Genomic DNA, 25,353 nt, shown 5'->3' with positions numbered 1-25,353 from the left:
GCCGTGAATATATCCATAGAACAGTTAACCATTTCAAGGTGTTAAACCTTTGAAACAAAAACCAGCACCATAGACTACAGTAGCACTGTTTCCGACCATGTATCAGTGCACAAAATGCGCATCATAAGTATAAAGGAACAAGTCATAGGCTAACAAGCGTGAACAGGACGCCATATTGATAGTCGATCCGGTGCAAGTTGTGGAGTGCGTGTGTACCACGTCTATGGTGAACTACTCAAATGTAAACATCTGATGTTTGTATATGCGTGCTGTATTTTCTAGCTATGGTTTCGCTCTAAATTATGACTTTGAAGGAAGGGATACTGCAAATTGTGGCAGTTATCAAAGAAAATTTGAACGTTAAAGGCGGGAATGTAGAAATTTTAATATTGTTACAGGCGGGAAATTAAAGCATTGTGATAAATGGAGAAATGACGGGACCATGAAATTATGGTGTTATAGGCGGGAAAATGTTAAAAACGGGAATGTTATAACCGGGTTGTACTGTACTGCATGATTCTTTCAGAAATTACCTTAAAACGTTAAAAGTAGTTGTAATTCACAATAATGTTCGCAGGCTTTCACGGCCATTGTCTGAAGTAGCTTAGCTTCGAGGTTGTAGCAGTGGCCATCATCAGGGAGCAGTTACCTTCTGAGGTTCTTGCCAATTATGCTGCCTTTATATTCTCTTGCCTGAGGGGAAGGTACTTCCTGATTGGCTGTAGCTGTGGGCCAATCTGTCTGATGTTTGATGTGGAGCTATGTTTTGAGGACTTCAAAGAGTGAGTTCCATATTGTCCTGGGTGTTTTAATATTTCTACTGATTCTCAAATGTATCTTTTCTTGTATGGTCGGATGTTGGATATGCTGTCTGGTTTCCGTGGAGTGTTCTGCTATAGTTGATTGTGGGTTTTCATGTTTGTAGTCACTGATGTGTTCTTTAACCTTTGTGATTATTCGTCTGCTAGTTTGCCCTATATATACCTTACCACAGGAACATGAAATCTTGTACACACTAGGTTTTCGGCAGGAGTTTTGTCTTTCACCAATGTCAAAGACCCCTCATTCTTGTTTATGGGTTTGAGAACTGTATGAATTTCATGCTGCCTAAGAATTCTTGCCACTTGGTCAGAAAGGAATGAAGTCTTTATTAGGAAGATGAACTTTCTTTTAGTGTTGAGGTGGTTTCATGGCTTTCCTGATTTCTGACTTTGAATAACCATTTGCTTGAAGAGCACTTGTAAGATGTTTAATTGCTTCCCCAATATTGTCTTCTTCATCAATGGCTCAAGCTCTGTTTACCAAAGTTGTGATGACTGTTCTCTTTTATGATGGAGGGTGGTGTGAACTTGCCTGTAGATACCGGTCTGTGTGGGTTGACTTTCTGTAAACACTGTGGCCGATGTGATAATCTTCTCCGCTTGTGACCAAGACATCCAGAACAGTAAAATTTCCTTCCACCTCCATGGTGAATTGTATGATCTGATGGATACTGTTCATGTGTTTTAGAAAGTCTAGTAGCTTATCTTTTCCATGGCTCCAAATAACAAAGGTGTCATCAACATACCTGTACCAGCACTTGGGTTTAAGCTGGCTGATACTTATTGCTTTATTGCTTGATGAGAAAGCAATAAGTACCAGCAACTTAAACTCAAGTGCTGGTACAGGTATGTTGATGACACCTTTGTTATTTGGAGCCATGGAAAAGATAAGCTACTAGACTTTCTAAAACACATGAACAGTATCCATCAGATCATACAATTCACCATGGAGGTGGAAGGAAATTTTCCTGTTCGGGATGTCTTGGTCACAAGAGGAGAAGATAATCACATCGGCCACAGTGTTTACAGAAAGCCAACCCACACAGACCGGTATCTACAGGCAAGTTCACACCACCCTCCATCATAGAAGAGAACAGTCATCTCAACTTTGGTAAACAGAGCTTGAGCCATTTGTGAAGAAGACAATATTGGGGAAGAAATGAAACATCTTACAAGTGCTCTTCAAGCAAATGGTTATTCAAAGTCAGAAATCAGGAAAGCCATGAAACCACCTCAACACTAAAAGAAAGTTCGTCTTCCTCATAAAGCCTTCATTCCTTTCTGACCAAGTAGCAAGAATTCTTAGGAAGCATGAATTCATACAATTCTCAAACCCATAAAAAAGAATGAGGGGTCTCTGACATCGGTGAAAGACATACATTCCTGCCGAAAACCTAGCCAGTGTGTAAAAGATTACATGTTCCTGTGGTAAGGTATATATAGGACAAACCAGCAGACCAATAATCACAAAGGTTAAAGAACACATCAGTGACTACAAACATGAAAACCCACGATCAACTATAGCAGAACACTCCATGGAAACTTGACACAGCATTGATTACAACCAATTACACACCATATCCAACATCCGACCATACAAGTAAAGATACATTCGAGAATCAGTAGAAATATTAAAACATCCAGGAAAGATGATGGCTACATATTAAGCACAATAGGGAACCCACTCTTTAGAAATCTTCAAAACATAGCTCCACATCCAACATCAGACAGATTGGCCCACAGCTGCAGCCAATCAGGAAGCACCTTCCCCTCAGGCGAGAGTACCTATATTAATGCAGGATAACTGCTCCCTGATGATGGCGACTGCAATGCAGACCGAAACATCGGTGAATTATTCGCTAAGGACACGGCTACAACCCAGAAGCCAAGCTACTTCAGTTGTAATTCATGCCAAACTTCATGTTTCCTTAGTAATGTTGAAATTTTGCGAAAAAAAAAAAGCTTTAAATATCCACTGATTTTCACCAAATTGCGCTAATTTGGCCCTTCAACATATTTTAGGGTCCCTACTTATTGAATTGTTATTTTATCTTTCTAATCTATGAATCCAATAACCTATGAATAATAGGATAGCTGTGTGCATTTGACGCTGGGTTGTTTGCAGGCTGAGAGAGCAGCAGGTGATAGTCACCAACGAGGGCCAATACTCCAACGTGCTGGTGTTCCTGCCCTCTCTCTGTCTCACACTGCTCGACGCTGACTCCCTCACCCACAAGATGGACACCGTTCTGATGGAGGTCGAAGTGGAGGAGTCGTTTGACGTCGGCAGAATACTCAACTCGCAACCAAGCAGGTGGGTGGCAAAGAGTATAGGTCTGTAAATGTGTACTACTATGTACTTTGTTAACTCTGAAGTATTGACATGCATCGTATCATTTACACGTCTATGTATCGAACCTTGAAGCTTGAATGAACCATTAATGTCCAGTTTTTTTGTTAACTGGCTCACAAATCATTAATAGTAGTTTATTTTAGATGCAAACATTATAACTGGAATTAATTTACTGTTATATTTTTTACCCCTCATACTTCACCAAACTTTATTCTGCTTTCATTTATCCACAAACTATCCCTTTCTCCTCTTGTTATTTCACAACCCAACATTTCTTCCTTTCATGTTTTGTTCTCTTCTAAATAATTATCGTATTTACTCGCATATAGGTCGCACCCATAATTTGAGGTCTTGAATTTGGTATTTAAGATTACCCCATATAGGTTGCACCGGTAATTTAATGACGCGAACGGCCGGCGCGCCGTGCACGAAAGAGTTAACGGGTACTGTAAAACTCCGCTACTACAAAAGCTGATAATGGCGTGATAAATTGTTGTAACAACAAGGACTCGTAATAACTGAATATAGAAAATTGAAGTCAAGTTAGATTCCTGACTTCTTAAAATGTCTTAATTGTAGACTATAACTCGAAAACAGTGCTTTGTATTGAAAATATGCACAGAATAAAAGTTGTAGCAAATTGAATTACGAATAAAAAAGGCCTGTTATGATTTTTTATATCTACAGTGGTTTTCGTTATGGGTTCTGATAAATACGGTAAGTGAATTCACGTCACGCGATTTCGGCTATGCTAGCCGGCTGGTTGTTATTTTCGTTCAAAACGTGGCAAAGGAACTTGTGTGGATCAGGTAGAAAACATTCGGCTATAAACGAAAGATATAAGAACAATGCTATCCTGAAATGCTGTGACATGTTTTTGGAGTAGAAAAACAGCGACAGACCGACAGGATGTGCTCCCGCCCTTGCCATCAGCGATGTTTATTTTGACAGCTCAAGCAATTATCTTTTCCACGACCCTTCACAGCGTAAAAAAAAAAGGGAAAAAAAAAACACATTCGAATGCAGATGGAAAAGTAACTATGCAGTAAAATAAATATATTTAGGGCCCTGCTAAATTTTTCTATTCAATAAAATTCGAGGTATTAGTGATTTTTCAGCAGAAACTGCTGTGTGACTAATAAAAAAATTGTATCATAATAACTTAAACTTATAAAGTATTTATTAACGGCGAAGGACAGTTGTATGAGCCCATAAAAATATTTATTTTACCGAGAATGGACTATACAACCTGGCTTTTGCCGCACGCATTGTGGGAGGGGAGGAGGATGCTGAAAGTTTCTCATGCAGAAGGTTGAAATAAGGGAGGGAATGTGTTGAAATGTTGGTTGGAAAAGGGGGGGAGGGTGTTTTTACATGGTTTGTGGCTCTGGAAGGGATGAGCCTTGAAGAATTAGCAGGGGATGGGAGAGGTAAGCGTCACGTCACGTATGACGTCAAGCTGCCGCTACCGCCAGCCTGGCCGGATGAGTTTCTTATGCTCTCGCAGAAGCTACCACAGTGACTTTTCTTGCGATAGTGGACGCGCCGAGCTCTACTAGACACTGCCGCGTGGACAGTCCAGAGGGGTGGTATCTATTTTTAGCCGTCTATTGTATTCCTGCCTGCTTACAGTACAGCTCTTGCCAAGATAAACGTGAACACACAGTGCCCAACAAAGTGTAACAGACTTCTTTTTCAGCCGATTTTACTCAAATTTTTGAATTTCTCTGCTTAAATTTTTCACTGTTTCTCAAAAAAGGTCGTATAAACGTAATGGACGCATCAGAGGGGGTCGCATCGACGGGATTCTACTGTATTGCAAAAAAAAAATCCCTCAAAAATTTTTCTTCACATATAGGTCGCACTTCATTTCCCCCCCATCAAATCTGGCAAAATTGCAGCGACCTATATGCGAGTAAATACGGTAGATATTTACACTTTATTGCAATCTACTGAATAATGATATGTTTCTTTGTTGCAGCTCGAATGGGTTATATGACTGTGCAGATGAATCTCTCTCACCAAGTAGTGATGAAAATGGTGCAAGTACAAGTTATAACACTTTAGACTGATGAATAACACACTTTTCGATCGGTTAACAGCACCTCGCCTTGAATGTCTCACTCAATGAGAAAATGAGAGCTGAGACTACAATTATATTTTTTTAAATTATGAATATATGATGATTTTGTTTCTAATAAATGTACTTATCAATCAAGCTTCCTTTGCAAGTTAATATTTATACAGATATAAAATAATTTGATCATGTACTTTTTTTTAGTTTGTAGAACAAATTATTTTAAAAAAATGCTATAAAATTTGAGGTTTTACTACCTCTCACAATTGTATATTTAAAAGGGGGGGGGGGGGGGGTTTTGTCTGTAAAGTCGGTTACGGACGATAATTTTATGTGATAACGTCATAAGAAAGGATTGATGAAAAATTGCATACTTTTTAATTTTCTAATATTATTTACATTTTTTGCAAATTTAATTTAAATAATTTGTTTAAATTTAATCACGAAGAATTAGTTAAAAAGCCCGCCTTAACCTGTTTGATATTGTAGATGATTTTCTCACATGGTGGTTGGCCAGTTCTTCCACGCTCGGCTCAGGTGGAACTTGACAATTTTTCGTGCGTGCAGCAATTTATAAGACATCTTTGCATACAAATGAAAGAATTCAACTTAAAAAAAAATATTACATGTCATCTTTACATAACTCGATTGTACGCTTGTACGCTGCTTCCATTACAACAAACAAAATTTGTGCTCTGAGTGTCATCACTCAGGGGAAGTAACACTATTGAATAAAAAGTAATTTTTACTCTTGTATAACACTGTTTTCTTATTTTTATTTAAAATCTAATAAAGTAATGCATTTGTTACTACTTAATAATTCTTGAATTGCTTTGAATGACTCCCAACAACCAATCAAAAAACAGCAATAGCCAGAGAGATGTTAATAGTCAGAAGGAAAAAAAAAAGTCTTACAATTGGCACATTAGCAAATCAGGGTGACTACACTGATTGATGTTGTTCAAAGTGGATTCGTAGGCAATAAAACTCGCTCACGCATCAGATTATGTTAAAGCTCTGATAATGGTAACTCAGGCACTTACAGTATACAAGAAAATAATACACATTTTCTCACCCCATTTTGTACATCATCTTTTCAAGAATTCATTGAAGTAGGCCAGCAGCAAAACTATGTCCGTTCTTATTTTTACAAAAACTGAGTCCTCATCCAGTTTTATTTTCATCAGCAAATGGTTTTCTGGTGGCAGGAATATCATGGCCCACATGTCAGGATCCTCACCTGCAACAAAAAATTTTTTCCTCATGTTTTGAAAAATTTAGTAGGTCCTGTTACAACATTAAGAGTAATTAGCTGGACTATTAACACTGAATTACATTAAAGGGTAACTAACTCCATTTGAAGAATACAGCAAAACCCCTTATTTGCACTTTTCATGGGGACAAAGTAAAAAAGTGTAAAAAGCGGGAAAGTGTAAATAAAGGGAAAAGCATAAAAAGGAGTACAGTTTACCTTATTTAGAATTTTTTTCCTTTTGTTTAATAGCACATACTACAATGCAGGTACAAACACACTAACAACAAATTTTACTTTAGTATTTAATCAATTATTAATTTACCACATTTGACAAAAATAAAAAAAGAATGAAAGCCAAAATGTTTTTCTGATTACTTCCTAAAAAATAAATTTGAAATTTTCTTCTGCTTGCTTTTTTGGCTGTTCAAGGAGATTATTTGCCTCTCCAAATTATAAATACAGTTGCAACCGGCAGGGTTTATAACAAATACGGGCTACATACACATTGCTCACAGTAAAAAATTTTTTAAGAAAAGGCCGCAAATTGATGAATATTTACCGTCAATAGCGCGCCAAACGCGGAGAAAGGTCATTGTACTCGGTCAGCTGCTGTAACGACGCGGCGGCGCATGCGCACTCTATGCTCCGCCCAGACTCATGACGCCATCAGCCGCCAACCAATAGATGCGAGCTTAGCGGAAAAAAATATAAGCTCCACCTCCCGTGTACCAATTTTATCCAGTTCTAATACCAGTTTATTGGTATACGCACCAGTTTTCTCGCTGCCGTGACATGTTCAAGTTTACGTTTATCATGATGTCTTGATACCAATAATTAATTATTTACGATCCCCAGAAATAAATGGTTAGTTTAAAAAATATGGCGTCAACTGTACAATACTTCCCAAATTATAAAAGACGTATAAAACAGTTACCAAGACACCGCTCATTTTATCTTGTGAAGTTTATGTCTCGTACCAGTATTTCGGCTAAGTTGTGACATAAATACAGTATCAGAACTTACAAGCAGCCATGTTTGTACATTCATGAGTTTACGTTTTTCCCTCGTGCATTTTAGATTGTCTCCTGCTATAATTACTCGTACTTTTACACGCCTAGGCTTAAATTATTACATGTTTAGAAATAAAAGCAACTTTTCATGTTATAAAATATGTATATTTTGCTATTTAAAATGTTCATTGCCTACTAGCTCCACGGTATTTTCTGGTTGTTTATGGTTGTTCGTGACGTAAATAGCGGGATTGATTCGATTTTTGAGACGTAATTCGCGGGAAAGTATTGTATTGGACTATATGGGAACCAAACGGGACCTGAAGAATATAGTGCAAATAACGGGAAAACGTAAATAACGGTAACGTAAATAAGGGGTTTCGCTGTAATTACATGTTGGTTTATATCTTTAGTAGTGTTGGGTGAGTTTTACTATTTTCACTTCCTGTTGAGGTACCAATTCTTTATTTTGAGTCTTTATTATAAGCCTAATCCCTCCCCCTTACTTTTGTTTATGTGAGAAATAATCAACAGATCACCACTCAAGTGTGTTCCATACATGCACAGAACTTTATTTTTATGTAATTCAATAGTACTTACATACTGAAAAAAATCCTTGTGATGTTGGGAAATATTTAATTGGAATTAATTAATTTTATTAGGTAACAGATTTTAGACCAATGTAGACAAATTTACCAACTCTAGAATTTTTTTAAATTGATATCTAGATGAATTTAAGATTTGTTTGCAAATTCCTGCACCACAAATGCAATCACTGGCAAAGCAAAAGTACAAAAAGGTAGAGGACAGCAGCCACAGAGTAGACTAGAAGAAATTGGAAGGTCCACGACAAACCGATTTAGTACTCTCCCCCCCCCCCTCTTCCTGTATTATCCTATATCTCTCCTCTGTCATTCCCTGCTGATGTTCAGGAGGCAATACACAGTGGCATAACTGACATAGTTTAGAGATGCAAGGCAAGTAGTTTTTCAATTAAGCTGTTCCCATAGCTAGGAATGCATAAAAATGATTGGGTCTGGCTGGGTCTGAACATCTGGGAATTGGAGTGAAGTACAAAACAGAGGCACAGAGCCAATAAAATTAAAATGGTTATAGACCTTTGATTTTCATAAATAAATATCTCAACAAATTTGATCCTAAGCATTTTTTTTGTCTATGATGCACAGTATTCAACATAATGTGAAGTTTAACCATTTTAGGATAGTATGGTGATTATGGCCTTCAAGTTCATCAGTTTGTCATCACGATCTCTCGAGTACTAGTTCAAGTCTGTTAAACATATACAAGCGACAACTCACTTTGGAGAAGAAGAGTAAAGATACAGTACAACCCGGTTATAACATTCCCGTTTTTAACATTTTCCCGCCTATAACACCATAATTTCATGGTCCCGTCATTTCTCCATTTATCACAATGCTTTAATTTCCCGCCTGTAACAATATTAAAATTTCTACATTCCCGCCTTTAACGTTCAAATTTTCTTTGATAACTGCCACAATTTGCAGTATCCCTTCCTTCAAAGTCATAATTTAGAGCGAAACCATAGCTAGAAAATACAGCACGCATATACAAACATCAGATGTTTACATTTGAGTAGTTCACCATAGACGTGGTACACACGCACTCCACAACTTGCACCGGATCGACTATCAATATGGCGTCCTGTTCACGCTTGTTAGCCTATGATTTGTTCCTTTATACTTATGATGCGCATTTTGTGCACTGATACATGGTCGGAAACAGTGCTACTGTAGTCTATGGTGCTGGTTTTTGTTTCAAAGGTTTAACACCTTGAAATGGTTAACTGTTCTATGGATATATTCACGGCTTTTGTTTGTGGTTAACCTTTACCGTAATTTTTTTTTTTTACTTATTGTAGTCACGGTCGTATTTAATTAAAATACGCCGTATTGAAATTTTATTCAGGTTTTTGTACGGTTATGATGGCCGATAAATATAAGCGAAAATACATATATTCTGTAGCTGAAAAAATTCAGTTTATTAACCAAGTGGACAGGAACCCCAACAAAACGCGTGTTGTGATTGCAAAAGAGTTGAATATTTCTGTTTCGACTCTGAACTGTATCGTACAAAACATTTTTTTTTTCTTTAGCATATTATTAGGTATTAGGTATTACCTATAAATAAAATGAACCAATTTTCCACTCTATTACTGTACTTAGTGTAATACTCCTGTATTTTGTGTTGTTTTACCTAAACTTTTTAATTTAATCAATCCACGCGTAATTTTTACAAAGTGAAGATGATTTCCTGCTTATAACATTTTCCTGCTTATAACATTTTTTTATGTTGGTCCCTTGGAGAATGTTATAACAGGGTTGTACTGTACATGGAAGCAATATGAGTGAAGTGACACTTACCACTTGAGGAGCGTATGATATAGTCTCCCACTTTCCGGAGGACTTTACCAGGATCTCTGTCCACATACGGGGCTGCGTAGCCCTCCTCAGCCAACGACTCCCAGAGCTTCTCAAACACAGCGAGGTACCAACGAGACCTGCAGCTTGCGTAATCCACTGCAAAGTACAACACAACTATTCATGTGTGAAATTTACACATTATTAATATTTAATTTTTTTTGAACATACACAACTGCTGGTTACATTGTATGTCATAGACAGAGACAAATTTATATGTTGACTTGCGATAAAACTGAAATTAACACCGCAAAGCATGTAAATACAACATATAATGCCAAAATCCAAGTTAGCACTGAAAAGTAAGTAACACACTTGAACTCAATCAGCAATTTAACAGAACTCAACTCAAACCACAAAAATTGTATCTTTTATTACAATACATATATTTATTGAATGTAATTTATTTAGCATGAATTTTGTACCAAAATGTATAAACTAAGTGGAAAGAATTTTTTTTTTTATCTTGATTATCTTATTTTAAATTTTTAAATTTTAAATGTGGGCATATATTTAAGAGACACAAAAATTTGCAGATATATTTTTATTTTTCTGAGTAGTTCTGTTCTAGAAATGCTTATTACGAATGCATCATGTGTCAGTCAAGACGAGACTACTTTGGTGAAATATGTAATACGAAATATTTAAGTTTCATATTTGTTGAATAATACACCTTTTTTTTTTTTAATAAAAACAATATACAAATATAAAAATAATACTGAAATCCCCTGTACTAAAAAAATTGACGTCAAAATAAAACCATAAAATCTTGTCTAGTCATAGTGAAGCCTCAACAACGGATAAAAAAAGATGAATACACAAACATGTACTGTATTTACTTGCATATAGGTCGCAGCAATTTAACAGATTTGATGGGGAAAAAATTAAGTGCGACCTATACCTATGTGAAAATTTTTGAGGATTTTTTTTTACAATACAGTAGAATCCCACCGATGCGACCCCCCTCTGATGCATCCATTCCGTTTATACGACCGTTTTTTGAGAAACCGTGAAAAATTTGAGCAGAGAAAGTCGAAAATTTGAGTAAAATCGGCTGAAAAACAAACCTGTTACACTTTGTTGGGCGCTATGAGTTCACGTTTATCTTGGCGAAAGCTGTACTGTAAGCAGGCAGGAATACAAGAGACAGCTAAAAATAGATACCACCCCTCTAGACTGTCCACGCGGCAGTGTCTAGCCAAGCTCGGCGCGTCCACTATAGCACGAAAAGCCGTCTCAGTTATGTTATCTTACACCTTCTGCGTGAGAAACTGTCAGCATCCTCCTCCCCTCCCACACCGCGTGCGGCAAAAGCCAGGTTGTATAGTCCATTCTCGGTAAAATAAATATTTTTATGGGCTTATACGACTGTCCTTCGCCGTTAATAAATACTTTATAAGTTTAAGTTATTATGATACAATTTGTTTACTAGTCACACAGCAGTTTCTGCTGAAAAATCACTAATACCTCAAATTTTATTGAATAGAAAAATTTAGCAGGGCCCTAAATATATTTATTTTACTGCATAGTTACTTTCCCATCTGCATTCGAATGTGTTTTTATTCCCTTTTTTTTTACGCTGTGAAGGGTCGTGGAAAAGATAATTGCTTGAGCTGTCAAAATATACATCGCTGACGGCAAGGGCGGGAGCACATCCTGTCGGTCTGTCGCTGTGATTATCTACTCCAAAAACATGTCACAGCATTTCAGGATAGCATTGTTCTTATATCTTTCGTTTATAGCCGAATGTTTTCTACCTGATCCACACAAGTTCCTTTGCCACGTTTTGAACGAAAATAACAACCAGCCGGCTAGCATAGCCGAACTCGCGTGACGTGAATTCACTTACCGTATTTATCGGAACCCATAACGAAAACCACTGTAGATATAAAAAATCATAACAGGCCTTTTTTATTCGTAATTCAATTTGCTACAACTTTTATTCTGTGCATTTTTTCAATACAAAGCACTGTTTTCGAGTTATAGTCTACAATTAAGACATTTTAAGAAGTCAGGAATCTATCTTGACTTCAATTTTCTATATTCGGTTATTACGAGTCCTTGTTGTTACAACAATTTATCACGCCATTATCAGCTTTTGTAGTAGCGGAGTTTTACAGTACCCGTTAACTCTTTCGTGCACTGCGCGCCGGCCGTTCGCGTCATTAAATTACCGGTGCGACCTATATGGGGGGAATCTTAAATACCAAATTCAAGACCTCAAATTATGGGTGCAACCTATATGCGATGGCGACCTATATGCGAGTAAATAAGGTAATTAAATAGCCAAAATCAGCCTACATTAAAAATTAAATGCATAGAAAAACAGATAATGCTGCAGAGAGAAATATGCATTTAACTTTTGACATTGGCTGATTTTGGCATGTGTTCATGTACATGTTCATTTTTTGGTCTTTTATTTAAAAAAGTGTAACCAGCAAGCACATATGTCAGTCTTAATATCAATAATGATAGATTTTTTAAATACAAATGTTTAAACAAATTTTAAATTTTTGTCAATTTTTTTTAACTTTCACTGTATTCTACACTGTACAAAATACATACATACACTAGAGTCCAGTTATAGCGAGGTGTCACGGTTCCGGGTTTGATCCTCGCTATAACCGTGTCCTCGCTATAACCGAATTAGACAAATTTTGGCCCCCACAAAATAAAAATTAACCTAAAATAGTTTAAAATTGTGTTTGAACCAGTATAATTGGAAAATAACAGGTTATATTAAAGAAATCTTAATTTCTGTGAGCAGATGTGTGAATTCTCTTTAAAACGATACCCCATAAGTACGGATGCGATCACCGATTGTGTCAAAATAACCAGAATACCCTACCAAGCCACGTAAGCATAGCATCTCAGCCTGAGGCCGATGAAGCATTGTCCTGCTATCTATCGTCGACGCGGGCTGTCTGCTGGCGGCCATGTTGGTTTGGGATGTAGCTAACAGGTGGTGCTAGTGTAGCGCGACGATTTAATTCCTTACAAAAAAGCAGGATTGCGGCTGCGGCAACGCACGTACGCCTCAAACGAAATAGTCGCTGAAAAACTATACTTTTTTCATTTAAAGAAACCTGTCAACTTTTTTAGAAAATAAATTTGGGATTAAACTCAAACCATCACCACCCCTTTCCCGGACAGATACCCAAACAACTGACCGAAACAAAAGTTACAAGAAAATTGCCCTAGCGATTCGGAAATAAATACGGTAGTGCCTACTAGAGGTGTAAAAGTAACGAAAAAAATGTGTACCCGTATGTATTCGTTACTATAACAATTAGTACTCGTTACTATCGTTACTTCTGATACCGCATAATATGCTATGTTATGTTGCAGCAATGAATCCAGTCGTATTGCGTACGCGTACAGTATGACGTCGCGTAAATAATAATAAATAGAATATAAACAATTAACAATATTTGATAATTAATAGTTTTTCTTAACCAAGAAACAATTAAATCTCATTAGAGCGGCTTTTTAATATTCTCTCTTTTAAGATAACCAAAAAAAATTGAAAATACGCGATTATAAAAACAAAAACATACATATTTCTTATTTGTAAAAAAATACTTTCTTACGTTGTTTCTGTTCCAATCTCAAACTTTGTCTACACACGGCACAGATAACTAACGGAAGTTTGATAAAAGAAAGAGAGGATGGGATTCTATTTTTAAGCCACGCACTTAGGTGGCGACTGCACGGCTGAAGAATGTGACAGGCGTCAACGGCAAGATGTCTAGTGGCGAGCGAGAGGGGTGGAGATAAAGCAGACAAATAACAAAAGCGCGCTTCAAGCGATCACGCCGTAAATTTCTCAAAAATACCTCGTTATAGCCGTGTTCTCGCTATTACCGTGCTCGCTATAACGAGATTCTACTGTATAACTTTTACACTGCAATCTTTATTTTGACAAATAAAACTATACGGCAGTGATAGTAATATTAAAGACAAACCTACAAAGTATTAATATGATGCCATGTTTGTTCTCACACAATTTTTTTTTTTTGCTACAATACAATAAGTATTTTTTACGTTGCAATTACTTCTGGACTACTACAGAAATATAACTTAAAAATTTTACAAAGTTTTCTCTTACTTTAGAGAAAAATACAATTAATGTAATTTTTTATTTAATAAATTAAAACTAGTGGTGGCCACAGGGAACTGGCACTGAAAATGGTTAAGGGTTAAAAGTTAAAACCAATAAAGGTTTTTGTTTCTACAACAGATGTAAACTAATTTTCCTTTTATTTTAAAAGTCAAGTCAGCAAACTTTTATTAGGTAAGTTGAACCAAAATTCTGATTTGAGTTGGGAAGGAAGAAGAGGTCAGTTTTATTGACATCAGATGCAGATAATCATTTTTGTCTAATTTTTGATGTCAAGTGTGCAAAATTTTGCCAATTAGTACCAAAATTCAGCTTTAAGTGGTAACAAAGAGGATGAAGGCAGTTTTTTTTAAAAAAAATAATGGGATATTTTTTCTTCTTTCCGAAATGGGATATAGAAAATTATTTTCCTCTTGTTTTGAATGCTAAGTACGTATGCAAAATTTTAGCAAAATAAAACAAAATCATGCTTTAACTGGAGGTTAAGGGGAAAAGGGGTGATTTTCTTGGAATCAGATTATACAATTTTTTTTTGAAACACCAACTGTGCAAATTTGATCTTTAAACAATAAAATTCTGCTCTATAAGGTATAGAAGGGGGGTGAGGGTGGGTTTTGGAAATGTCATGTAGATTGAAGGACCTTCCTCTTGTTTCAAAGGTCAAGTGTGCCAAATTTAATCAATCTTGAAGTAAAACTATAGTTTGTTTTTAAAAAGACAAACAAATAAATGGAAACACTTCTTTATGTATATAAATATAGACAATATAATTTAAAACCAAGCAAGAGGACAGAATGTTAAACCGCCGACTAGATAAAAAAAAATTTAGTACAAGCCAATTGTGAAAAAATGTTACCTGGAACTGGCAAAGGCTGGAAGAAGTCGTTCAGTTGAACATCGAGTGGATGCACAGGGCAAGTGTGGAAAACATTTTCTACACTGAACTCGGCACTGCAAAAAAAAAAAAAAAAAAAAAAAAAAAAAAACTACGTTTTAGGGATTACATGATGTTTAGAAAAGATGTAGGTCCAGAATGGGTGTGAAAACCACCACCACGACGAAAATTAAGTCACAGTGAAACGTATGATCAGGCATTCTATGGTTTGGCACATTCTATAATCTGCCACCAATCAAGCTATTCAAATTCATATTTTTCGGTTGGATTATGACTAGAGTCCCGGAAAATTAGCATTTTAAAATGTATAATTTAGCATTTTAAAAATGAAATTTAGCATTTTGTAGCATTTTAAAAAGTGAAATATAGCATTTTGTAGCATTTTGAAAAAAATATATATAAAAAAAATTCAAAAAACATGATTAATTATTTTTCAACCAATTAAAATGTTATTTACCTGGATACTGTTTATCTAACATTTATCAGTAGGTATTCTTATATTTAGATGTGTGACATGTTTTATGGATACACCACGTTTTACTTGTGGAACACAATTTGCAAAGAAAACTCTGCACCGGAACTACCCGTATAACCTTTCCCTATGAGACACGTGAGGGGTATTGCTGGTGTGAACAGACTGTACCAGTTGACCTTGGCGACTTCCTCTTGCTCTCACACACACACGCACACGCAGGCTAGGCTCACACTATCTCTCTCTCCTCTTCTTTCTAATAATCTCTTACGCACCCAAACACACCTGCTGACTGGGCCGACTCGGCTTGCTTGTTCCCTCTCTCTCTCTTCTACATTCTTATCGCTTACGAACACACCTACACACACTGGCTGGCTACCGCCGGACCATCCGCAGGATTTTCGTGCATTCACGGCAGTACAGTGGAATCTCGCTACTACGAGAGCTGACAATGGCGAGAAAAATCCTCATAACTACGAGTACTTGTAATAAACAAATATATAAGATTTAAGTCAAAGTTAAAATCCTGAACATTCTCAGAATGTCTTAATGTCGCACAATATCTCGGAAACGGTACCTCGTAGTAAAAATAACTCATAGAATAAAAGTTTTAGCAAATTAAATTTCTAATATAAAAGGTCTCTGTGATTTTTTTTTGTATCTGCAACAGTTTTTTGTTTTAATCGCGAATGAAATGGTCACACTCATGACCGTGCTCTGAGATGCAGCGAAAAAAAAAAAAGCTGTCACCGTCGCCTAGCTTGTTCAGGGAGGGGAAGTAAGTGGTGAGAAGAAAGGAAAACACCGGAGGGTTGAAAAGAGGAGGGGAAGGGCATCTGCCATCTTCTTTGTTCATTTGAAGAGAGGGGGAGGAAGTCACAGACACACGCATGCACGCACACACCCTCATACCCAGCAACACTCACAAAGGCGCTTATCAGTCCGTGTTAATACTACGTGAATGTTTGTTTTTCCTAACAGCAGGCGTTTTTCCTTGTTTGAAAATGCCATTTAAATCACTCTAGCCATTTTAATTTAGCATGATTTACGTACTCCAATCGACGGTGCATTGCAAAACTGTCGTAACTTCGAAGGTCTCATAGTATTCTGTACTCGTAATTATGAGGTTCCACTGTATTAGCATTTATCGCAGAAAAACTCTTATTTAGCATTTTATCGCATTTATTGAGTCATTTCGCATTTTATCGCGGTTATTTCGCATTTGCAAATTTTCCGGGACTCTAATTATGACTCAACCTTTGGCTGCCAGGTCATATTACTGCGCTGATGGCATTTTTAGTTCACTAAGAGTTTATTGTTACTGTCAGTTTGCATTTACAGTGTTTCCTGTTTTCTAGCAGGTTACATTTTTGTTATTACATATTTTTTTTTTGAAGAATGGTTCTGAATATTTCTATAGTGCAGCCTATTTTAAATGGTTAAATACCATATACATTAATTATTCTTTGTATTCTATGTACCTTAGATAATTTGGCAGAATTATAAGATCCTTCACTATACTAAAAAAAAATTTAATTGGTAGAGCTTGTGGATTTTTGCCACTTCAAGTTGGAATAAATAGTCCCCGACATTTTGTTTGACATTGCAGTTTGCCATCACCAATATACGAGTTGCCAAATGACAGTGAGTAATGATGTAGTTGAGATTCCTTTCCTTTATGTATATGTAATGTACTTGCCTGGGTAAGCCCAGGTATGCTTCCTGGTTAACTGAAACTCCACAGACAGTTGAACAACAGGGAGGTAGAAAATACAGAAAAAAAAAGGATGCTTTGAGAAGACATTTTATGAATCAACACACTACTGGAGAGTAATTTGCAAGTAAATCTTGCCTCATTTACTACAGTGTTTGCAGGTCAAACACCAAACTGATTATGAATTCATTCCTGCCTGTGAAAAAAAAAAAACTACAAATAAAGATGCATAATAGGTATGTGTGACATGCACAAACGAAACAAGCTAAAACACATGCCACACAAACGAGATGCTGGCCAATACTCACCTGACGTCCATTTTCACAGGAAAAGGTTTCCGAGGGTGGCAGCATATTTTGAACTCCGTGTCGCCGTCTCCTTCCTTCGAGAGATGACCGACCATCGCGTCCTCAACTGTCCCCCAGTTCTCAGGCACGTTGAAATACAGCACAAGAGCTGAAAAAAAAAAAGAAAAAAAAAAAAAGAAATATTTCAGACACTGCAAGAATAATAATTATTCTTGTAGTAGGCTATAACGCTATTAGCATAACAATGAAGATTTTAAAGACTGCAGACATGAAATGGATTATGTCTAAACTGTAATGTATAAAATTATATTTATAATCATTTTAACTAGGGGTGGTTTATTTCACATTTCTTCAATTCTGATTTTACAATTTCCCTCAATTCCAGGTTTGATTCCGATTCTTATCACCAATCATACTTTCTTTCTGAATAAAATTATGGAAATTCAAGCAAAATAATAAATAATACTTAAGACTAAGAGGTCTAAATATACGTACATTTTCTGAAAACTTACATTTGAAAAGCTTGCAAGTATTGCGAGATACATAATTAAAACTTATCAAAATTCATGATTTTGAGTTCTTGTCAAATTCATCTCTCCTGCCATGATCTTTAACAATCCTGACTGTTGTATTTCAATTGGTTTATGTCCATGAACGATTATTTTGAAATTGAAACACTAACATCATGACATCATGAGATATTTTGTTTATTATCGTAATTTAAATTCACAATAGATTTAATAATAATGCATACTATCATGATAATGGCAAATGAAACATCAACACAAATGTGAAAACAGTGCATTTTGTACAAAAATTTGTTTACACACAGGAAGCAACAAGTCATGCACAAAAATAAATCTTTGACATTCAATTTAATGACTTTATATACTCACAAAACCAATTTTTAACTAATGTAATTGAAGAATAACATATTTACGTAAAAGTATCAAAAATATTATGTGATATTAGCTTTAGTAACTATATGAAAGCTGGAAAAAAAAAAAAAAAAAAAAAAAAAACAATTATTGTGGTAGTATATACTACAATATTCGATAAAATGTTTATGAATAACAGTTGGCCAGCCTGCGTTAAATTATTTACTTCAACATGGTGTCATGATTGTTCACCGACATTAGAAGTGAACTATGTTATTTTAACAAGTAGAGATAAAAGTGATGTTTGTGTTGTATTTATCAAATAAAGTTTTTTCCACAAGTATAGAAATCTAACTTAGCATAGTACAGTATTACGGATAAATATAGGTGATTGCAGTTGTGATCTAACCTTAACCCTTTCCTGCCTAGAAATGTAAAAAAATTGAATTTTGTAATTTTTATTTTATTTTTATATTTAAGTAGGCATAAAAGGAGGCCATAATTTTTTCCAAATTTTTTTATTTATATTTAATAAATTTTTTAATGATGGGACTTTTAAGTCCTGACAGGCATTTATCATATGTCCAGCTCAACAAACAAAAAAAGGGGCGCTCCAGACTGGTGCAGTGCTGCCGTTTTAGTGCTGCAACCTCTTGGCTGTCAATCGAACTTCTTCGAAAACTGGCAGAGCGGAGCTATACAGGGACCCAGAGGTCCCGACAGGCAGCATGTGGTTTCAAACATGCACACACTATTTCTATGGGGCTTCAAACATTGTGGGACTCACAAGTACCGCCAGGCAGGAAAGGGTTAAATTAATTTACCACATTTTTAGTGTATTAGTGCTAGGCGAGTTGTGTAAATATTGACAGTTTACTGGCAGGAAAAGATGCAATTGTGGCAAGAATCAATTTATGTGAATCCATTTTACATCTAAATTATCACCAGTTCTTACGACCTACCAATCTAAATATAATACATTTCCATATGTGGTGTGATTCCTTCTTACAGCTTGAGAATCAATGGTTCCAATTCCAGGTAGAATTGGTGGAATCAAAGCACCAAAGAATCAACATGCTCATCCCTAATTTTAACAAATGCAAATGTCTATTTGAATACCAAAAGCAAACATACACGTGTGTCTAAATTGTCTAAATCAGCTTATTTTGACAGTTCTATTGGCCGATTGTAGGTGAATGATTGGACCATTCCTAGAAGATGAAAATTGGACTAATTATCCACTCATCATTACTCCATGAGTGTATCAGTTATTTACCAAACCTCCAGAATGTTGTACACCAGAAGCAGTTAAGAGAAGGGTAAGGTAGCAATGGCCCATTGGCCAGCCAGTGCTACTGGTGAGCAAAAAATATTGATTGCTGTCTCTATCACTTATTAATTTTTCATCAGATGGTTTTGATACAGATATTTCAGTCCCAAGTTTAATTTTTCAATACAAAATTCCATTTTCATTTTGGAAAAAAACGAAAGAATAAGAATGTACATGATTATAGTTACACTCAGCACACCTCTTCACCTTGGATGTCAGCAGAAGAGTCCTTTGTTCGTCTGACGATGCACTTGATATCAACTGCCTCTTTCTTCAAATGTGACAATAGGTCATAGTGTGCCTTCAGTATGTCTGGAAATAAAATAAATCACAATGAAATTTTCCCATAATCCAAAAACAAGTAAACATTTACTTGCATGTGCATGTAAAAGATTGCTGCTGATTTTATAATTCCTTTGTATATAAATAATAACTACTACAGAATTAATCTTAACTAACAGCAATACAAAATACATATGAATACACAAAAATGAATCAAACCGTCAGAAATTGAATCCAACCATTAACTAAATGAAAACACAAACTACATATACATACTGACTAACTAAAAAAAATTATAGTAATTACTTGGATTAGAAGTAGAATACTGTGTTTATGGTGTAAAATCACATTAGCAAATTTCTAAAAAATCTAAAGTTTGAATTGCAGTAACTAAACTTGGTTTCTTTTCAGTGAGACAGTAGTCACTTCTGCTTCAAAACTAACTCCAAGCTAACATTAGAAGGAAATTATCACTGATAGCACATACATGTAATGTTTGGGGAATAAAACCATACAATGTCCGTTAGACCAAGAAACAACAGCACATTCACAGGGCAAAATACATCACTATCAACATTAGGCATTTCAGTAAACTACGATCAATGGTTACAGAAATTGAAATTTCCAAATGTAAATGACAAAAACATTGTTAAGACCTTAAAATATGTTGCATTCAAGATGGAGTACATGTTAGGTTTACATATCCCTCCTAAGGGAATTTTTTTTTTAATTTTTCGGCTACAATTTGGCAGTGCACAAATAACACATAATCAATATTTTTTTTCAACTTTTTACAGTTTAATATTTAATAAAAAAAACTGAAACTGCCCAGAGAAAACAACAGATTATAGCCCTGGTCCCAGTTGCATCAGGTCTGTGGTGACCCTGCACTCTGCCTCGTTACTCCTACCCCTGCCACGCTGGCTGCTGTCGGGAGCCCGCCAGTCGACCAACCTTCCGGCCAAGTGGGCTGGCCCGCGTCGTCACCGCCGCAACTCTCGGCTGGGGGCGGCTCCCTGCACTGCTTGGCCAGGGCGAGGATGGGCTCTCTCAGGTGCTTCGCCAGGGACGCCATCCGCAGCTCCGCCTCATCGCTCATCAGCGAGGCCAGGCCAGCCCCAGGGACGCACAGGATCTCCTTCAGCTGTGCACCCGTCACATCGCCAAACCTAGTTTCCCTCCTACCTCATTCCAAGGGTGTGCAATGTTTCCAAAAAAATCAAGTCAAACGAAAGACCAATTATCTCCATCTTCAGCGAAATTCCAAAATAATATCAGGTCCACGTGCCCTCTCACATAGTGGTGCCCATAACATTAATATTTTATGTCAGTTTTAACTTTTAAGCATACCCCGGACGAAATACCTTAACAATAGGAAATTATCTTAAAGTGTTTACCTCCTAACTGTAACTGCATAAATTAATCCTGCTATTACATATGTATAAACGTCAAACCTCAATAATAGAAACCTGAAGGGACCATAATTTTGTCACTGTTCTATAACGAGTTTCGCATTAACCAAACTATTAGAAAATTCAATTATAATTATTATATAATTTTTAAATAAATTTCTGAACTTGCACACAATTTTATACTGCACAAATATACTTTTTTTTATATAGAAATTTAAAAATACAATGATGAGTTCCAAAAAAAAATATTTTCTTCTGTATCACACTTAAAAAAATTAAATATGGCAGAAGAAACCACAGGTATAAATTATTACTTACCAAAAGACATACTACCATCAAATTTGGAAGAATCAAATTTCCAAGCTTTTTTCCCCAACCTAAACATATTTATTGATTTCTGACTTTGAATTCAGTGAGTACTTAGGTTTTTTTCATTGACTTCAAATTGAAAAATATAGTCCGCACATGCCTAACTTTTTTTATTCACATCATTGCAATGGGATTTGCCCATCATTTTTAGTAGTTGTTTCTAGGAATGGAAAATTGTGAGCCTTCCCACCTTTTTTAATCATCACCAAGGCTGTTTATGATACTTCTGCAAAGCTAGGACAGGGTGTATTACTTTCAAAACTTTCACTCACTGGAAAATCTTCCCATTATTATCATTACATCACAAATATCAATTTGACTTCGCAGGGGTCATCTAACCTCCTAACTCTAGGGGGTAAAAATTTTAATATTCCACAACAAGAGTAACTTTAAATTAATACAACAAACATATAACCCTCATAGGCTTGAAAAACAATTTTGTAAAAATTATTACCTTGTTTAATGTTGTTATCTTCACAATATACATAACTGAATAAAACTGACTTTTTAAGTGAAATGGATACAATTACTTGCTTTTACTTTAAATAAAAAAAATTTATTTTAAACAGCTTACGTGCAGCAATGGCAGTATCAATAAGAAAAAAAATTTCTGATGCCATGTTTGCTGCAACACGAAGAAGTTTAGTGTGCTGAATTACCAAGAAAAAAATTCCAAGAGGCATTCCATCTGACTTGCCTTCTTCCCAGACAATGTGTGCAGCAACGACAGATACATCCTGGCCCTGTCTTGGACGTCAACGTCACCGCAAGCAGCAATGCATGCCTCCAGCAGCGAGCACAGCTCTGGAACACAAGATCTACCGCTATAACAGTAAAGGTCAGCTAGCAGAGCCGTGGTATCCTCACACAAATGTTAGAAAATATTATTTGCATGTTTATAATCTATTTATTGTTCATTGGTAATTCTTCTTGGATTTAAGTTTAAATTTTTTGTAAGTATTATTTTTAAAAGAAAAAATTCACATTTTTTCATCATATGCCTTATTTGGTATTTAACTGTTATCCTATAGAATAATATAACATTAAAAAAATATTGCAAGTATTTTAATATTTATTATATAGGTGTCTCTGGCCATCAGATAAGTTCTAAAAATGATTTCTGGCCCTAAAAAAGAATCAAGTTGGCAATCACTGCCCTAGGATCACACATTCCTATCATAGGCAGATAACACAAAATTTATTTTATAGCTCTTTAAATGTGGGACTCCATTATGCCCATTCTGTACATGTTGTCGACTTCAAAAGATGGAAATAATAAAAAATACTTGCATAAATATGGTTTTCAATATAAATATTACAACTGTGACTACAAACTATTACTCACTTTATTGCAATATTGTACCAAACAGGGCTGTCTATAAGGAAGGCAAGGGTGGCAAAATCTCCACGCCCCGGTTTAGTTTCGAGTTTTTTTAATTATTGGATTTAATCTGATGGGACAAAAATTACAAGTATTTTGTTAATAGAATTAATTGAAAACCTTACAATTAATACTTTATGCACTGAATACGTTTACAGTTATGGACTTGGTCATGTTTATTCTTCAGTTTTCTTTAACTGAAGGGTTTTGAAAATTTGTACATTAGTAATGACAACACTTCTTGCAACCGAGCCCTTAGTTTCTTTAGATGACCCTGGTAGTAAACACAGCTGAATTAAATCTATTCATTACAAGACTGGAAAACCAAAAAACACCATCATGAATCTCCGAGGACTCGGACTGCCTCAAGAAGTGGTTGCACAGACAGAGTAGGTGATGGCCGACCGTCCAACTCAGGTCTCGCCAGTCCTCGCCATTTGCCACCTGCTTGGCAACATCGGCCAGGAACTTCTGCAACATGTGCCGTTCGGAAGCACTCAGTGGTGCAGTGGTGGAAGGATAAATAATCAGATGTATGTTTCTCACCTACTTAGAAACACTGAGCAGTGTTTCAGAAAAAAAAACACAATCTGATTTGAATACCGCTCAAAATATTCAAGTGGGCTCCGAATAACTGACTTTGTATTCAGAAATCTGAGTCATGCAGGGGTATTGGGATTCAACCAATTACCCCCATCACACAAGCATGATATGTTACTGACCATGGCCACAAAGACTCTCAAAATGGAAAGGAAAAAAATGTACTAACATTCAAATGGTACCTGAATATCAGACCATAAGGAGCCTGAAATCATGACAACGGAAGAATGGTAATACATAGGAGATTTTTTAATGGTTAAAATAATAAATTGTGACTTAAAAGAATATGAAAATAAAGATTTTTTCTTACATTTTATTATGTTTACCTGCTAGCAAAATAAGAACTGTAAGTTGCAAGGCTATTTTAAAATGCAATGTACAGACCTAATAAGTATAAAATCATAGAACATCATATGTTCATCATTAAATTTTTGTCATATGGAACACATTTTAGTGACAATCAAAAACAATGGTAGAAATAAAAAAAATTGTCAGGTTATTTAATGTATTTTAGGAAAAAAGATGCTTAACTCCACAATTACCTACCTATTCAATGTGAAACTCAGGATGGTACGTGGTTATGCAGGGAGAAGGGTGAAATGACTACAAAGTAGCCTATTGGAAAAGAAGAAGGGTGGATGCACAGATCGCCTTGGAAGGTAGGTATGTCAGACACCCATATTTTTTTTTTTAAGTTATCTTTTACTACATAATTCTCCTTTGAGTCAGAGTACAATGATGTTAATAATAAATTATTTTGTTAATGATTTTGCAGTGCTTAAATGAAACATAACTGCCCACCCCCATCTCTCCAAAACAAAATACACCCGCTTATAACTCCTTGTAAATGCCCTCACCATCGTAACAACTCATTCTAATCCCACTGTCCTCACAAGAAAAAAAGTGCTTTCCCTCTACATATCGTATGCAACTTTCCTTCACTGTATTCCCCTACCCTGTAGAACACACTCTATAAGCCTACTCTGCAGTTCACCCATTCACAACCTTTAACAGCCTTGCATCTGCCATCCGTCTCCTCTCATGCAGCATGCCCCATTTCAGGTTCAAATTAAATCTATGGTAGCCTGTCTCTCCTTCCGCCGCCAGAACACAAATCACTACATCCCCGTTGCCCCAACTGACTGTACTACGCAACACATTGTCACATTCGTCAATTCCTTTAACCCTCTCCAAGGAATGGGTCAGGATCACACAGCCTCTAAAGTAAACAATTATTAGTGTGAAAATAAACACACGATTCAAACTATAGCCTTACTTTCTCATTTAAATTACACTCTTTTTCATAACTAATACGTAAATTGTATATTTTGAGTTTATCAGTCCATTCTTGCAAAAACATCATATTATCTGTCATTATTTCAGGCATTTTTAAGACAGTCTTTCCTTATTCTTATTCACCATGTAAACACCTCGGTCAAGTGCCATGTGTATGTGCCTAACACCAACAAAGAAAAATACAGTAGGAATCCATGATGGTTTAACAAGAAAGTTTCTATTCAAAAACATCAATCCAAAAATAATATTAGAATATTTTCATATAAAGCTACATACGTTTCAAAAAGTAAATAATAATAAAAAATAATAGAGTAACTATAC

The 25,353-nt window shown here is 35.9% G+C and overlaps 2 protein-coding genes across 6 annotated transcripts in view; one reads left to right on the top strand and one right to left on the bottom strand.

Annotated features, from left to right (window-relative positions):
- The window catches only part of LOC134534024 (5-phosphohydroxy-L-lysine phospho-lyase-like), a 45,169-nt gene extending 39,055 nt beyond the window's left edge, over nt 1-6,114 (top strand). Inside the window, exons 10-11 of the mRNA XM_063371964.1 lie at nt 2,947-3,135; nt 5,156-6,114. Of these exons, the coding sequence (XP_063228034.1) occupies nt 2,947-3,135; nt 5,156-5,246 (280 nt within the window). The 3' untranslated portion in view covers nt 5,247-6,114. The remainder of the gene's footprint in view (nt 1-2,946; nt 3,136-5,155) is intronic.
- Nucleotides 1-25,353, bottom strand: part of LOC134534025 (AP-5 complex subunit beta-1-like) — a 37,399-nt gene that overhangs the window by 5,981 nt on the left and 6,065 nt on the right. The window contains exons 1-9 of one of the 5 annotated variants that reach the window (XM_063371966.1): nt 25,013-25,216; nt 23,472-23,607; nt 22,453-22,559; nt 20,929-21,118; nt 19,900-20,004; nt 17,485-17,632; nt 14,952-15,046; nt 9,919-10,074; nt 6,327-6,491 (exon numbers count right to left, since the gene is read on the bottom strand). In XM_063371966.1, coding sequence (XP_063228036.1) covers nt 6,340-6,491; nt 9,919-10,074; nt 14,952-15,046; nt 17,485-17,632; nt 19,900-20,004; nt 20,929-21,118; nt 22,453-22,559; nt 23,472-23,607; nt 25,013-25,123 — 1,200 coding nt within the window. In that variant the 5' untranslated portion in view covers nt 25,124-25,216 and the 3' untranslated portion in view covers nt 6,327-6,339. Of the gene's footprint in view, nt 1-6,255; nt 6,492-9,918; nt 10,075-14,951; nt 15,047-17,484; nt 17,633-19,899; nt 20,005-20,928; nt 21,119-22,414; nt 22,560-23,471; nt 23,608-24,282; nt 25,245-25,353 lie in introns of those variants that run through there. The other 4 variants (XM_063371965.1, XM_063371968.1, XM_063371967.1 and 1 more) reach the window with 4 other exon arrangements.

This window comes from Bacillus rossius, chromosome 7 (genome assembly GCF_032445375.1).
Source record: "Bacillus rossius redtenbacheri isolate Brsri chromosome 7, Brsri_v3, whole genome shotgun sequence".
Lineage (NCBI taxonomy): Eukaryota > Metazoa > Arthropoda > Insecta > Phasmatodea > Bacillidae > Bacillus > Bacillus rossius.
The sequence above is the reverse complement of the archived record's forward strand: the minus strand, read 5'-3'. Positions and strand labels throughout refer to the sequence as shown.